The sequence below is a fragment of the Mangifera indica genome, chromosome 10 (assembly GCF_011075055.1).
Source record: "Mangifera indica cultivar Alphonso chromosome 10, CATAS_Mindica_2.1, whole genome shotgun sequence".
Lineage (NCBI taxonomy): Eukaryota > Viridiplantae > Streptophyta > Magnoliopsida > Sapindales > Anacardiaceae > Mangifera > Mangifera indica.
In genome coordinates this window covers 6,566,166-6,584,454 of record NC_058146.1, presented here as the reverse complement: position 1 = coordinate 6,584,454, position 18,289 = coordinate 6,566,166, and the positions used below count along the sequence as shown (strand labels likewise).

Below are 18,289 nucleotides of genomic sequence, written 5' to 3'. Positions count from 1 at the left end.
GTTTCTATAGATTGTTGTCAATTAATAACATATTTAATATCAACAAAATTTACAATATAACCAGTATAACCAAAATTTGTCTTTTTTCTTTTTTGGTAATAAAAAACTCGTCCGAATCTGATTATTCCTTTAAAATAAAATTAATTATATTGAATAAATTAAAATTTATCCTTATTTTTAATCGGAAATCAATTATATTGAATAAATCAAAACTTATTTTTTTTTTGTTAGATAGGTAAATTTAAAGTACAGTGATCAAATCCATAATTATATATCAAGTAAGTCAAAGTTTTATAAATATATTTGTTGAATAGGTAAACCTGAGATGTGATGATAGAATCAAACATATTTATTAGATGGATAAACCTAAAATATAATGATCAGATTCATAATTAGTATACCAGATAAGTCAAGATTTTATAAACGTGACAGAGACTCAAATCTAAACTTTTATCTTAAAAATTTTAATACTTCATCAGTTTTATTCTCATTTCACGTCTAAAATTTGCCTTTATTCATATAAAAAACAGGCATTTATGCATACATAGATCATTGATGTGCATGGAGATAAAGTGATGTTAAGTAATCTTGATACTTCAATAATTAATTAATCAATCATGATCAACTTAAAGTAGTGGTATCGATAAAGATTATTAAAGACCATAAATCATACCAAGAATACATAAATTGAAGAAAAGGGCAAATTGGTAAATAAAAGAGAAACCTAGGAACAGTGCCCACGACTTTTGCCATAATTACGGGTGGATGGTACGCATAATTTTATGTGTTCGCTAAATGAAATTATTAGTTTAACCTCATTTAAAACAGAATATTATATGGATAAAGAAAGTATGTGGTGGGACACATGGACAAGAAGAGGCTAAGTCAGATCACGAGATCGAAATCAAGACTAGTCTTGTCTAGAAATTTCAAATCTACGAAGATTTCATCGGAGTTATTTGTAAATTTATTGTCCCACCCAAGTTTTAAAGTCAAGCTAATATACACATATAAAATTTAAAAAAGGCCAAACGACTATAAACCACCCAAGGTTTAGCGTTTTTTCAAATGTTTCCCTTTTAATTATGGAAACACCAAACACCCACCCATGACCGGTTAGATTTAACAAAACTCTAATGGTGATAAGGGTAAAATCATCATTTTCTTTAGAATATTAAAAATAAACTAAAATAGAATACATTTTGCCCCCCTAAACTTTAAAAACTAAAATTCCCCCAGCCTAAGTTTTAAAAAATCGCAGTTTCACCCTCCCGAAGCATTGTCGAGGGTCTCCGGCTCCATTGTCGACGGTCTCTCCCTCCTGAAGCATCCTCACCTTTCGGAGATCTCTTTCCTTCCATTTGGACTTCCAATCGGAGTCGGAGAAGCTGTGGAAGACGAAGAACTTCATCGGGGAAGATGAAGTTCTTCGTCTTCCCAGTCGTCGTCGTCGTCTGGGAAGACGACGTCTTCCCATACGAAGACAAGACGACGAGACGACTCGTCGTCCTCTGGGAAGACGAGTTGTCTTCATCTGGGAAGACAATCGTCTTCCCAGACGACGAAGACGAGATCGATCGATCTCGTCTTCGTCATCTGAGAAGACTATTTCTCTTTCTAGACGGCTTCTCTCTGCATCGGAAGCGTTGAGGTCGAGTTGAGAGGGGTCGTCGGTAAAAGATAAACCGTTGGGAGGGGAAGACGGTCGTTGATGGCGTCGGAGAAAGCGACGAAGAAGGGTTTGGAAATTGGAAGGGTTTGGAAACAAACCCTAGGAGGGAAAATGCAATCTTTTCAAACTTAGCTTAGGGAAAAAATGTTAGTTTTTAAACTTTTAGGGGGAAAAATGAGATTAAATTTTTAGGCGTTAGGGTTCTGTTAAATCTAACCGGTCATGGGTGGGTGTTTAGTGTTTCCATAGTTAAAGGGGGGACATTTGAGAAAATGCTAAACCTTGGGTGGGAAATAGTCGTTTGGCCTTTTAAAAACTTAAATACTTATTCATATTCTAATTTTTATTAGAAGCTTTTAACCGAGACCAAACTAAAATTATCATTTTACTACTAAATCTTAAAAATTTATATTATACTTCTCCCTTAGTTTAGAAAATTAATAATTTTTCTCATAATTAAACTTTTAAAAACGGCATTTCTCTCTTAGATTTTTTCTTCCTTCTCCGATTATCAAATATCATTACTGTATTCTTTTGGCTTTCCCAAGAAGATAATTGGTTATTTTTGTCTCTTCAATCAAACGAAGATGAGTATCAAATCAACATTAAAATCTAATGTCAATCCATCCAGATTTAGATCATTTTCAGCCACAAACGCAACAAAGATGGTGGGAAGGAACACATTCATAAAGCGATAGATCTAAATAATTTGTCGCATTTGTGGTCACATTTTCATATGGGATGCGGAAGCCAATAGATGGGAGATTACTCGAAGAATGTCGTTAGAAAAAAAAAAAAGAATGAATTCTTAGAGAAAAAAGATAACTTTTTCAAATTTTTAGATAGAGAAATTATTAGTTTTTTAAATTATAAAAAATGAATAAAATAAAATTTTAGTTTTTTTAATATTATCGATTAAATGATAATTTTATCATTATAATTAATAACAAATTTTAACAAAAATGATATGATGGGTGAAAATTTAAATTTTTGAAACTTTAGTACAAATAATTTTTATATTAAAATTTGGGTAAAACATAGTTGTTTGGCCATTTAATTAACTAACTAATCATTGTTGACCTCAGACGATTCCTTTTCTTCATGTGAATCTATGCATCATACTAATCTTAACAATCACAACGAGGCAGTCCTAATAAGGCTCTGATTCATCTGAGATTTTTTGTTTTAAAAAAAAAAATCTAATCACAATTTTTCAATTCAATTTTTTTAATAATAAACTTTTAGTGCTTCACTTTTTATATATTTAATAAAACAATAAAGTATATACTTTTAATATATAGTATTAAATTATATAAAACGCGATAATTTAACATTTAACAATATGATTTAATAGTCAAATTAAAGTTCGATAGATGGTGCTAGACGTGGGCAATATTTTTACAATAAAATTATGTATACTTATTTTTTATACATAATTTGTGTACACAGATGAGATATTATTATGTGATTAGATATTTTTTATCATAAAATGACACATGTTTTAAAATATCTAATTACATGATGACACATCACTGTGTACATGAATTATGTATCAAAAATAGATACACATAGTATTGCTCATATTTTTATTACTTTTTATTAAGGATAATTAGGTTAAATCATACATATGATTTTATTATTAAATTTTTTTATTTAAATAAATTATTTATTTAGAAAATTAAAATTGATAAAGACTTAAATATTTCTTTGTCAATGACGTGGCACATCTTTATAATATAAACATTTATTAGATTTTTCTTTACTTATTTAAATTATAATTAATTAATATGAATTTTAATTGAAAATATGAAGTAATTATATGGTATATTGGTCCAATACAAAGTTTCACTATATTAATTCCCTTCCTGATGTTTGAATATATGCATTTAAAAATATCGAACAATATTATATATGCATATTTTTAAATATATAATTGATTAATTAAGTATATAAATAATATATAAAATATGATTTAATAATTTTAAATTTGGGATAAAATAATATTTAATTATATAATAACACATCATATCTAATTATATATTTAAAATTTTATGTATATATATAGTTTTTTTTTAAATAAAGTGGAATATTATATATGTATATTTTTAAATATGTAATTGATTAATTAAATATATATAATATAATTATATAATAATACATTATTTGTATATTTAATTATATATTCAAAATTATATATATAATTATTTAAAAATATATATATTTTAATTTCCCCTTACTTTCAATTCAAATTTTATTATGCATGGCAACGATTCATCAACCCATTGACAAGGTAAGAGGATGTAAAAAATCATCATAATCATCTTCTCTAAAAGCAAAGCCAGGATGTTTAAAATATTGTTAAACAAAAAAAAATTAAATTAATTTTATATTAAATAAAAAATAAATTCTTTTTGAAAAGTGTGCACCTAGGATGCATAATACTCAATCTTTCAGTAATGTGTTTTATTTTTTTTAAGAGCAATTATCTTAATTAATTAAGTTGTCTATAATAAATGATCTAAATTTAGTGCTACTAAAGTTAACCCATAAACAAATATTCTTTTAAAATGAAATTATTTTCTTTAAAAATAATAATAATAATAAAGGCAAGAATGAAAGAGACTTAAAGTTGAGAAAAGCACTTGAATATAAAGCACTTTGTTTAGATTCTTAATTGAAAAATGAAACTTTAAAGGGACTGGTAAATGTCTCAATTAGCTTTCAATGGTAGCTAATCAGCTTCTTAATCATCAAATAAAGCTAAAATTAACTTATATTGTGGGTGGGTGGGTCAATTTGGCCTAACTAATTGATATTCTAATAATTTACTAAGTAAGTTCATTGCATATGGAACAACAAAGTAAAGTAACTCTCCTTCAATCATATGTGATTTTTTTTAAATAAAATGTAATAAAAAAAAAAGTTAGTGTTTTTATATGTCATCGAACAATTTGATAATAATATTAAAATATGATATTTATAAATGGAATTTGTCATGCCCTTATGAAGTGGACTTTAGAACTAATTTTTCACAACTTGATTATGGCTATTTGAATCTACAAAAAGATTTGAGGGCTCACTGAAACAGATGTGTTTCCGAATTGTTTGAAATAAAATTATACAACTCCTTAATTAATTCTTTGAAATAGAATAATTCTTGAGATTCAATAAGTTTTTTTTTTTTTAAATTATTCAAAATAAATATAACAAAATAATGTGTTTATGCAAAACCTTGAGTAGAAATTACTTGTCTTCACAGAACATAGTTTGATATGATGAAAATTTCGTAATATTTTATAAAGGCCAAAAGGCTTATTCCCACCCAAAGTATAGTGAAATTTTAAATATATATCTGTTAACTTTTAAAAATCCAAACACTCACCAATTACTCAAAGTTTTTTGGCCTAAAAAGTATAGTACGATTATTAAAATTAATGTTTATTCACTAAAAGTAGGGATATATTCAATATCTTAAAAACAAGAAAAAAAAATTCTAAGTGGAATTCCAAATTTGAAGGGTCTAGTTGATAATTTCCCTTAACATAAATAATTCTTAAATCATTCACAAGACAAAGACAAAACCAAATCATCTGACAACCAAAAGGAGTACAAGATGTTTTGGATCTTATTGCAAGTAGCATAATACTATTTTATGAATTGGACCCAATTGACCTAATCATAAAGTTCACAAAAACAAACCAACAAAAAGGAACAATCTGATCTCACATTCACTTTCTTTTTTAATACAACTTTTAGGGCAAAATTATTCTTTCTTATTGGGTGAGCCAGGCTTGGTGGTGCAAAGGTGGCTTCTAATTGGGGCAAAAGCCATAGACAAAAATGGGGTCATGTTTCATTTGATAAGGTTTTCCTTTTTAGCTTTAAGTCTAAAGTTAGAGATGATAATTTTGGTCTGATTTTAGGAGCCCTACCCTCCCCAACTCTAACGGAGAGAAGAGTTCCTAATGGAAACGGGAAAGAGGATGGAGACGAGAATAAAAAAAATTCTGCAATCTGGGATGAAGATACATGTGTCTCTTCCCCTCCCCGCCCCATCACCGTCCCTTTATATTAATATATTTATTTAAAATACTAATATATCTTTCTAGTTTTAGATTATTTATATTTTTTAAATTTATTGAGGTTTTTATTGTGTATATTAAAGTGGTTAATAAATTATATTTGTGGCATTTAAAATAGTGGGTTGATTTTATTTTATTATTTAATATATTTATATTATGTTTACAAAGTATAAGGAAGAGATTTTTTCTTGCAAGTATAAAAATAAATTTTTTTCCCACGTGAACGAAGAAGGGATGAAGAGGAGATTTTTTTTTTGTGGGGAAGAAACAAGGGAATCACTTTCATCCTTATAATGGGAACGAACCGGGGACGGGGATTGAGATCTCCTCCCCACCCCTCCTCGTTGCCATCCCTATCTAAAGATTCAAAAGTTTTAAGGCCCATTTAATTTTGGCTTAATGACAATTCTCCACCCAGTGATTGTTGAAATGATAGATCTCCATTCATTTGTCAAATTTAAATGTTAATTTTAACAATAAAAAAGTATTTATGTTATTTTTTCAAATATTATTATAAAAGTGAATTGTGAGATGTCAATGTTATTTTTTAAAAATTTATTATGAGTAAATGAATATTTTTCCTATCTTTGTTTGTAAAATTATCATATTCACCCTATATACTTTGAAAACATAATATAACCTTAATAATTTGTAATATTACATTACATCCCTTATTTATTGTGTGTTTTGGGGGCATAACTATCAATTTTGAAACTATGGAGAGATATATTAAAATTTTAAAAAACCACTCCAAACTTTTTTCAATTTTCAGAAAACCCTTAAAATTTTCATTAACACCCCTAATATTTTCAAAAATTAAAACTTTCCTTAAATATATGATTATATGTTATTAACACCTTTATATATATTTGTATTAATTTTTATATTATTTTTAATTGAAATTAATATAAATTTGGCATTAAAATTTTTAATAAAATTTTGGGAGTAAAATGTTACTTAGGTCAAGGATTTTTTTATTTTTTCAATAATTTTACAAAAAAAAAAATTAACATAATTTGTCCAAAAACAATCGACTTTTTCACACTTAGTGGATGTGAACCTCAGTTCATCAAACCTTGCATGGTAAATGTATTTCATTTTTAAAATGCATTTAATTTGGGTAATATTTTATTATAAAAAAAAAAGATTAGCTTAAAGATTAATTACCTAGAAGATTACTGAGTATAAATTATTATTATATTTGATAAAAATGTATATGTATAAATAATTATTGTATTTGGTTATAAGTATTAAAAAAATAATAAAATATTATTTTACTTAAGTACCCTTAGATATAATTATTATAAAATATGTTTCATGTTAGTTGTTATACTAATTGAAAATAAGAGTATTTTTGTTATAAAAAATTAATAAATAATTAAAATAAAATAAAAATTATTTTGATAATATTTTAATACCTAAAGTAAAAGTGATATTTAAATTACCCTTTAAATTATCTATCACATCATCATTGGTAATTGAAAATTGTCGAAATCTTTTATTATATAACAAATCAAACAAACTAATATCAATAATAAAAAATATATTATCAAAGTAATCGTTTAATATATAAAGCAAACAATCCCTTAATTTTTTATTCAAATCTTTAACAAACTTTTTTACTATTCTCTTTGGTTAATGCAATACTAATTAGTAAATTTTGATTGTAAAAATAGGAATTTTACAAAGAGCATGGTATGGGCAAATTAATGTAAACTTTTTCTTAAACCTAAATTGCAATGTAGTGGATAAGGTAGCTAAGCAGCAAAATGGCAATATGAAACATTTTCTTTGTCTCTCTTCAATCTTTGGTCCATTATTGAAGAGATAAGTCTCGTCCAAATATCGTTGTTAAGAGAATAATCCCACATCTATTCGATAATCCAATATCTAAACTGATAACTGAATCCAAAGCCTGAAAATAATGAAAGCACTTTCAATTCAGGTTTGCCTTTATAATATATGAAAACTATGGTAAAATTTGAATTGAACTTGTTTGAAATCGAAAATGAGTTCAACCCAAATAAACTCGATTTAAGTAAACTTAAACTTAAACTCAGATTTGAGTCTGTGAGTTTGAAATATTTCAATTCAAACTAAATAAAACAATGTTGTTTCGACTAATAAGTATTTATAAAACATCATTTTAGTCATTTTTTGCTAGCAATAATTAACAATTTTGAAGGGAAAAAATAGAATTATCTTCCTTTCATTGAATCAAGATATAACTATGTATGATACAATGGATAACAGTCATTGTACAAATATGTAGATAAGAGAGAAACTGAGGCCTAAATTTATGGACAAAATTACTCCTAAACTAACACCCTCCCTCAAATTGATGTTGTCTGGGAAAGAAGCATCAATTTGGAAAGTAAGTACTCAAGTTGTGATTTTGCCATGGGTTTTGTGAAGAGGTCTGCCACCTGATCATAAGAGTGAATTTTCTATAAAGAAATAACATGGTTATTGACAAGATCTTTGATATAATGACAGTTAACTTCAATGTGTTTCGTCTGCTCATGATATACTGGATTAGATGCAATGCTAATGGCACTTGTATTATCAACAAAAAGAGGAATATGGGAAGTAATTACAACACCAATTTCCTCCAACTATCGACAAAGCCAAACAATTTCTGAAAAGCAACATACATGGCGCTATATTCAGCCTTTGTAAAGGACTTAGAAATACGATCTTGCTTCTTACACATCCAAGAGATCAAAGAATCACCCAAGAACATGCATCAACCTGTGGTAGAACGGCAGGAGTCAACACATCCTACCCAATTAGAATCAGCAAATTCCTTCAAACTCAAAGATATAGCTGATGAGAAAAATAATCCTTTGTGAATAGTCCCTCGCAAATATCGAATAATTCATAGAAGAGTTGAAAAATGCATTTGGCGGGGATTAAATACAAATTGACTGAGAACTTGAACAACATAAGAAATATCCGGTCTGGTCATGGTAAGATAAATAAGACTACCCACAATTCGATGATATAAAGTAGAATTGGTAAGTGTTTCACTATCTGTTTTCCCATATTTAGTATTGAGCTCTATAGATCTAGGAACTACCTTGTCATCAGTAAGATTAGCAAGTTTGATTAGATCTTCAATGTACTTGCGATGAGAGAGGTAGATTCCCTGTGAATCACAATAGACTTTTAAACCCAAAAAATATGTCAAAGCACCAAGATCTTTCATATGAAAAGAAGTGTGCAAAAGTTGTTTTAGATAAATAATACCCTCTTGATCATCCCCCGTAATAATCATATCATCCACATACAAAAGCAAAATTGTAATTATAGAAGAAGATTTTCTTAAGAACATACAATTATCAGTTTGACTTTGAGAAAACCCAACACTCGTTATAGTGGATCTAAATTTCTCAAACCAAGCACAAGGTGCTTGTTTTAATTCATAAAGTAACTTTCGAAGTCGACATACCAAGTTATATGTATCAACTTTGCATACATAAATATATACATAGTCATACGCGTCATCGCATAATTAGGGGTTATTTTATATCATTGTCCTCGAATATATTAAGAAAGATAATTATCTAGATTCATTTTCAGTTTCTTCTATCAGAAAAGCTCTAAAATTGGTGCTCCAAGCTTGTGAAAGTTAGATTGCTTGTCCTTTATAAGACCTTTTATTGTCAAAGTATGAGTCATGTGTCATGGTTGAAAATTTCTTACCTGTCAGCATGATATTTCCGATACTATTTTCTTGAGAATCAATTTTGCATGCACCTATATAATAGCTTCCTGTCTTAGACTCATCAGGAGAGCAACTTGAGATCTCAACTAATTTATGGAGGGATGATTTAGCCTCTTTCACCGCACCCCCGACCACATTTCGCACGTCATGTGGTTGGAGTGCTTTTAACAAACAACAACACATCCACAAAACCAATAACTATGCGCACTCACTCTTGAGCACGTCCATCAATCATATCCGTCCAAACCCTTGATCACACTCATCAATCTTGAGTCAGTGACATGTAAGTATCAAAAGTTAAATGAAGCATAAATTTGTTGGTCTGGTAACGATCTCGGCAGAGTAAGCCATTTGTTCGATGATTGACTTTCTTTTCTACCACCCATGTAATGCCTCTTATCATCAGCTAGCTTATTTAGAGGGGCAGTTTGATGTGTCAATCGGTAGAAAATTAAATTAAATGTAATGAGGCATCAAGTCAGAGATGAAATCTCCATGTCTTTTGTTTCAATGGCACTAATCCCCCAGCTCCTGTGGGTGGAGTTGGATACCTTTAAAATACCCCTTTTCTATTAATTTTATTATCTTATAATTAAAAAAATATATTCTAATTTTTTTTATAGAATTATCGGCTAGCATTAGTAACCATTTATTTTTAACAATTCTGCTAACTTTTAATATTTAAGGCTAGGATTACTTCAAACTTTGAGCAAAAAACTTTTAGCTAATGCATATTTCAGCCAGCCACTTCAAATCTTTAATTTTTTTTTTAATATTATTGAGCAATTTTGAGATGTTCTTTATTGTGATTAAAATTGTATAAGATAACCAGAGTTAACAAAACTAGTAAAATATTAAAAATTTTTGATAAATAATTTGAATTCAACTCTCTGTTATACTTATATAACCATAAAAATATTACTTATTAAAAGGAAAAAAACCGGTCTATATAACTATTTACAAACTCACAAAACAACAAACTATATCCCAATATAAGAAAACTAATCTCTAATTTTATGAAGAGAATCACACACAACCCTTAAGTTGCCAACAACTTTTGAACATTCCAACAATGATGAAGGAAAATGTACAATTCTCAACAACTTTTGAGTGGATTCTAATAACTCCTTAGTAGATTTCAGCATGTTCTTAAGGATATTGGTGTCTTCTAAGTGAATTCTGATATCTAAGAATATCTTACACCAACCTGGAGAAAGCACCCTAAGGTTTCCATGAGATTTAAATGACTTTTCTAAGATTCTAATGATGATTTGGTAGATCTAAGGTGAATTGGCAACTTCTAATGATATTCTTAAGATTTTGACAACCATTGAGACTGTTTTGATGATTCTTCCGACAGAAAAAGAAAAAAAGACTAATTTTTCCAAAAATTTTGCTCATATACCATACAGATTTTTGAATAACTCTAAGACTTCTTTATTGTGATTAAAACTGTATGGTTTATATAGTTATTTACAAGAAGGAAACTAATCTCTGATTTTACGAAGAAAATCACACAATAAAAAACAAAAATACACTTGGTAAATAAGGAAATAGTTGACATGCTAATCTCTGTTTTCCCCAATTTCAATCTCACAGAAGCCAATGCAACAATAAATGAAAGGCAGACCATTGTTTACCAACATAGTCTGTTTATATATCAGGCAGAATTAGAAAAAAAGAACAAAATAGGATGAATGACACTGGACAATAAACTTATTAAAAAGTTATAATAGGAGCTAACATACTGATTCTTCAGCCTTGTATACCAGGAAAGATCCAGTACCAAAATAATTTGATGCCAACGCCTTCCCAGCTAAACTTGGTTGAGAGAATGCCAACTTAGATTTTTCAATAATAAATCCCATGCAAAAACTTCTCCTGCATTCATAACAAAAGAAATAAGATAAAATCTAAAAAAACTCAATTTTGCACAAGAAAAAAGCAACCCAATCAAGCTTTTCATTCAACCACATAACGTAGGCATCCAGTGCATCCTCTCTATGAATTGTTTAGTGTTTTACAGTTACCATGTTTTCCCATTATCTTATATAGATGCTTGGACCCACTTTATAATATCAAATAAATATAATGCTTCTTTTGCTCCTTTCAGATGGCAAAATTGACCTTCACATGTGGATGATAATAAGAGCTTTTTATGCCATAAATAGGCCTAAACAACCTAAATAACATAGGATAAAGCAAGAGTTCTTGGATTTACCTGACAGCTTCCAGCAGATTAGTTGCAATGCCTTTTCTTCTGTTAGAGGAAGTGACCCATACAGCTCTAATGCCACAAACAGCAGGTATGGCTTCCTTTTCACAGAAAATTGCACCATTGTGGTTTCCATTTAGTGGATTCGGACAATTGACCGAAGGAATTCTTTTTATGACTTCTCTCTGCAACATAATTTTCCCAAACTGGAGACTGGTTGAGTTTGATCTTGTTTCTTTTGTGTTAGTGTCATCAGTTCTTTCATTAACTGAGCACGATAGAACTTTAAATGCTTCTCTTATTGGTTCAGCAATTAGACAACCAGCTACTCTCTGAGAGGAAATAAACAGATACACCTGCAAATGTTTAAGATGATAGAAAAAAATTATCAGAATGGTATCAACAAATCACTTCAGCTTTAGCAACTGAGCTGCAATCCATATATTATTCAACTTTGGGAAGTGAAGAATTTGGAATACATAGTAGTATTAACATGGAAGCCAATCACATCTAAAAAATTTAAATTTAAAATAATGCAAATTAATAGAAAGGAATGCTACTACTGGTAAAAACAATCTTTGAGGAAACCAAAAGCCTAGATTATATAGCATATCAATAATGAAAGAGCCTCACAAAATTTTGCAAGCACTTTGGATTATGCACAACTAGTTCATTAAATATTTCAACGGCAAATATAATTATATGGCACCTTGCAGAGCTTATGAAATATCCATCCATTACCCAACTCAATTTCCATCATCTTCAAAACCTCCTGAACCTGCCAATCCAGTAGAATCCCTATTAACTTCTCCAACCAATATCAGCTGTGAACAACTCCACCCATTAACCCTGAATTAGAAAAATAAAATAAGATGAAAAATTGAACCTTATTTCTCTGAGCAGGAGAGTCACAATCTAACACCAAAACAATGCGCCCCCCTTCAACACAAGGCATTTGAACAAGCCTTTCATTGCGCCAACTCTAATAAAATTACACAACAATTTGATCAACCAAGTGTCCCAACTACTCAAACAAACAGAACGGAAGACAAAAGGTTCTAAAATTGGACCTTGAACTGAACCCCATGTGTGTAATTCTGGTGAAATGTCTTGTGATCCTTCTCATCTTCCTCATTGCCAGCAGCATACTGGATTCCACAAGTGGAACATGTGCGAAGAAAAAAATCAGATTGACCTAATTCTAAATGAAACTGTGCATAGCTTCTCTTGTTTAGTTTTCTTCCACATGCTGTCAACTGTGGTTTCAGACTCAAATCCGGTAATTTACGCTCCTTTGGTGTATCAAAACTTGACCCTTCATTTACCTCACTTCTTCCACCCTCAAATGAAGCCCTAAAATTTGAAAAACACCCCAAAAAATAAGTAATCCCAAAGTCTTACATAAATATAAACAGTAAATCTCTAGACCCAAGAAGCATGCAATACTAGAAAGTATTGATTGTAAAACATCATTTGACATTTCAATATTACAAGTTTTATGTTCTATTTTATAATTCCTGCTGTTTGAAGTTTCACATTTAACGCTATAAACCATGCACTTTCTATACAGATTTCACTTCTCTTTCAATCCAAACGAATTTCAATAAATCAGGATGGACTCCATTAATTGCAGTTTAAAGGAGAATAATTACTAAACAAACTTATAATATCACTATTTGGATCATAAAATTAATTGAAATTGTCACTCGAATGACCCAAATATAATTTATTGTGCCCAATACAAATTAAAAAAATTATAACCAAACATTAATATCCCTTATTTAAGTAAGATAACATTAAAAATTTAGGCTTCCCGTTCTTCAATTTTCCATCGTTTTTATCAATTTTGAAGAAACAAAAAGAAACCCAACTCATACTCATATAAATACCAAACGAAATTAAACCCATAAATAAAATAAACTAAAATCCATACCTATCAAACTTTTTAGCTCTACGCTTGTAAGTATTGAGAAATACATGTTGTTTCTTCTCCCAAATTTCCAATTCATCATCTTCTTCCTCCAAAACCGGGGCTGGGTCTTGAGATTTTGGCTCACACAAACAAGAAGAAGAAGAGGGCTTGAAGAAGGAACTGATTTTGGGTTGCATCAAACTAGCACAGAAACGGAACAGCGGAATCGTATATTCTAAAAAATATAGAAAACGGAAACATGAAAAAGCGTGTAAATATAAAAAAAATAGGGGTTATTTTTTATAATATCACAAAATTCACAAGCCCACAACATAACAATAATATTTGAAAAGCTAACAATAACATAATATAACAGAGTACAATAACATAACAGACTAACAGACAATAAACTCTTGACAGATGCATTCCAAAATCGACACAATAATATCACAAAATTCGCAACAAGCCAACAACATAACAATAATAGTTGAAAAGCTAACAATAACATAACATAATAGATTGACAGAGTACAATACACAATATAAACTATACTATGAAAAATTGAAAATCATACAAGAGTCAAAGACAAACAGAGCAGAGGAGAGACGACGGAGAGAAGACAAGTTCCCATCAACCATTGTCGATGCTCTAATGAAGATGAACAAGCCGATGCACTAACGATATTTGGGTTGGAGAGATGGATAGCGTGATTATTATCCCTCTAAAAAAGGGGGCTAATTATTATCCCCCTAAAGTGTTTGTGAAATATATTTCAGTCCGTTAGTTTGGGAGTTGTATCATGTGCAATACAAGTAGACTTGTCAATCGGACTTATTGAACTGAGTTTGGCCTGTTCAAGCCCGGACCATTAAAAAATTTTTAGGCTCGGGATTTAGGCTTGCTCATTCGAGCCTCAGATTTTTTATTCAAGCCCGGTTCATTAAATTTTTTTGGATTTTGGGTTTATTTTAGACATATTTCAGGTCTATCCTTACAACTTTAAAAGCTTGCAAAAACACTCTAGCAATTTCTAGAAGCTTTGATGTTTCACCAAGGCTAATAAATTGATAGCTGGTAGATCAATTTTAATGTTAATAAAAATAGCAATGCACATCCACCAAAAATAGCTTTACACATACAGAACAATAATGTTCCTGACGTAGCCAAAGAATTCTATCCATTCTCTAGTAAAAATCTTCCTAATATCTTGAACATAAAATCTTAACAGCCAATTCCACAAAAGCCCCTTTGTGCCAATTCCTATAAGTTCAAGTATCTTCTATAAATGTATCTACTATAAAAATAATTGTTTCCACCTTTGAACAACAAAAATATAAACCATAAGCAAAACACAGAACAAAAAGAAAATGAATTACCCAATCAAGAACTTTTACTATATACAAATCAAGATCAAGAATTATAAATTAACCACAAATACATAATTTAAGAGTTATGCACAAAATTTCTCCTACTCTTCGTAGCACTCAACAACTGAATCTAATTCAACAAAAATGTGAAAAATCAAGCTGAACAAATGCACTCCACTGAGGCCATTAGATTTCTTGAGAATTTCTCAAGCTTTAGTGTCTTATTACTTATTAGGTGCTGCCAAGGCGAATGCCAATCACTGTTATGAAGACTTAGGAACAGGGACCAAATAATCATCTTCATAGATACAGCATATCAAAGGTAGAATAACATGATGAACTTGATTTCACCATAGGCTAAGTTTACATCACAGGTGGAATAACCTGTTTAATTTAAAAAAAAAAACCCTCATCTAACCCTAAAGATAACTTTAAAAAAAAAAAAAAACCTTAACATCAACAAAATTAATTCAACTATTTTCCAAGTAATTAGTGACTCATCTAACTAATGAGCAGAGAAAGAATAACCTGTTTAAATGTCAGAACTAGATGAATCAAATTGATAGTAACTAGTAGCCTGAAGGATCTTGAAAGAGACAAATTGCTTTTTCAATGAATCGTTGTTATCAAGTTCAATTGATAGGTAACTAAAATGAAGATTCACAGAAAATTTTCCAGGGTGAATGAAAGTTACAAAAATTGAAAAGAAGAGGGTAAGTGAAGGCTACAGTAGTTGAAGAGAAAGGAGTGAATGAAACAAGCTTAGTTTTTTTCTGTATAAAAGAGTGAAAGGAAGTAGATTTCCGTCCCTCTAAACAACCTGTATTTATACTATCTTGAAAGCCTCAAGACATCATAGAATCCAACCATAATATAAAAAGTAATTCTATCACACGGCAATTTAAACAAGACAAGGATTCCTTTCATCAAAAGGTAAACTAAATAAATGACATTTAAATTAAGTTAAAATATAATTCATAAAATGGGAAAAAAAAAGCTTACAATAATTCGATCAACACTGGCGATCCATGCCCAGATAAAATTATGCCTCAAAAATTTTAACATTACTTAGTAGGAATTTTGTCAAACACGTTGTGAGCATCGTAATGCAGTCAACTTTATTACAAAAGCTCCTGCACTTCTTCTAATGACATGCAAAGACAATTGAAGACACTCATCCAGTTTCGCATCAACCAAATGAATGGTAAACAAACTTAAGCTAAAGTTGTAAGAAAGAATTAAAAAGAAAAAGAAACAGTGACATTTGTTAACTCTGTAATCTAGTTCAAGTAAACAACAAAAAATTGCATATAAAAAATAAATCGGGAAGAAGGACTTACCGGCGAGTTGAGCTACGACTGAGGCAGTCTGATGATGGCGCAGTCTGATGATGGCGCAGTCTGACGATGGCAGAGTTACAAAACTGTTGGATGACAAGTTGATAGACGCCTGAGATGATGACAGAGCTACGATTCTTTTCCGGCAAGAAACAATGTCAGAGAGCTCAAGGTGACAAGGTTAGCTTCTGCTCCAAGGGCAATGGATCGGGCATGCTAGAGTCAAATTATAGGGGAGCTATAATAGTAAAAAAAGAGTACACAAGCACATTCATCTAATTGCAAATCTTTCTGCCCCTCTAAAGAAAAAGGCCAATTCCCAGAAGCATTTTTCTTGTATAAAACGCTAATTTTTATAAAATGCTAATCCCCTGTGGCAATGTTAGTTGTATCGTGCGTATTGGATCTTGTATAAAATACTGATTTTATAAATCGAATGACATAATTTTTAAAAGGCCAAAAGCCTTATTCCCACCCAAGATTTGATGTAATGCCAAACTCCCATCCACCGACTTTCAAAAACCTAAATACCCACCCATCATCCAAATTTTTTAATAACTTCTGTTAATTTAATTTTAAATTACTAAATTACCCTTATTTTCATTTTCCTAAGAATGACACAATCTTTGCCTCCTTGCATCATTTCATCAAACAGTTCACGGATATTCCGAGTTTTTTCCACTTTTACACAACCCATAGTTTTAACACTCTAACGCAACCCATTTCATCAAAAAGTTTACTTGATTGAGAAATAGAAATACATTATGAATTTTAAATAATTTAATAATACATTTAAAAATTATTAAATCAGTAAGTTTCATTCTATATAGAATCAACAAGATTAACAAGGAACGGAAGATGGGTAAAAAATGAAAGCGAAATATACAATACAAGAGAAAAACGTAAATATAGAGAGAGATCTAAAAGAACCTGAAGGCCAGCTCGGGACGAGCGAGAGATTGGCTTCTTCTTGTCCTTGTCTTTGTTACTGGCGGAGGCCTTTCCCATAATCAAATCTTTCGCCCCTTTTCCCGACATTTTCCCGCCAAATTAACGAAAATTGCAGATTCAATCACAGAGATGGAAATCAACAATAAGGAGTCAGGCACTCGACACACAACACAAGATGATTTTGCAATCAATCGACAAAGCCGTGGAGGGTTACTTGTTTATTGAGCCTTGCTTTTTTTTATTTACAAATTAACCCTTCTACTTCCTGGCTTGCATCGAAAGCCCTTAGATTCTTATATATTTACCTTTATGGTCATGTTATGTTACTTCTTCTTTTTTTCCCCCTCAAAAAAACAAATTTACCCTTGTTTTAAGTATGTATCGTGTATCATGTAGCTTCACTTTTATGTGTAATCACAATTCAGTGCCATACAATTGGAAAAATTAAATTTGTAATCCTATTAAAAAATAATTATTGTTGGACCAAATTAAATCACGTTGTAAATTGAAAATATTATAAATTAAGATATGATAAATAATGTAGCACTGGAGTTTTTAAAAAAAAGTCAAAAACTCTTTCCCCCCAAGGTTTGTTTTATTTATTCTCACATTTTAAGAATAAATAAAACAAATTATGATCTGTCATCAACTCTAATTAGTAAATATTGTAAGTTAAAGGATAGAAAAGTCATTTTATGTATATTTCTCTTTTTCTTTATTTTTTATTTTTTATTTTTCAAAACTTTAAAAAAATATATAATTTTTAAAAATATTAAAGGTGTTAAAATATTCTTTTGAGGTTTGAAAATTAAAAAAGTTTCATAGTATTTTTTAAATTATTGAAGTTTCAAAATATCTTTTAATAATTTTTGAAATAACAGTTATATCTTCAAAAAAATTAATTAAAATACAATATTTTAAAATTATTTAAAATTTTTATTTTTGAGTGATAAATTTTCAAACTAATAATAATATATTAGTAATTTGGTAATTATTTTAAGTGTTAATAGTTATTTCGTAAATAAA

At 29.7% G+C, this 18,289-nt stretch overlaps 1 protein-coding gene across 1 annotated transcript; it reads right to left on the bottom strand.

Moving 5' to 3' along the window:
- Nucleotides 1-11,001: 11,001 nt before the first annotated feature.
- On the bottom strand, nt 11,002-16,465 carry LOC123227612 (protein CHROMOSOME TRANSMISSION FIDELITY 7-like). Its single transcript, XM_044652672.1, has 7 exons — nt 16,316-16,465; nt 13,630-13,809; nt 12,767-13,049; nt 12,583-12,678; nt 12,406-12,474; nt 11,703-12,052; nt 11,002-11,362 (listed from the first exon to the last, which is right to left on the bottom strand). The coding sequence occupies exons 2-7, from the start codon at nt 13,803-13,805 to the stop codon at nt 11,221-11,223; spliced, it is 1,116 nt and encodes a 371-aa protein (XP_044508607.1). The 5' UTR covers nt 13,806-13,809; nt 16,316-16,465; the 3' UTR covers nt 11,002-11,220.
- Between the last annotated feature and the right edge of the window lie 1,824 nt (nt 16,466-18,289).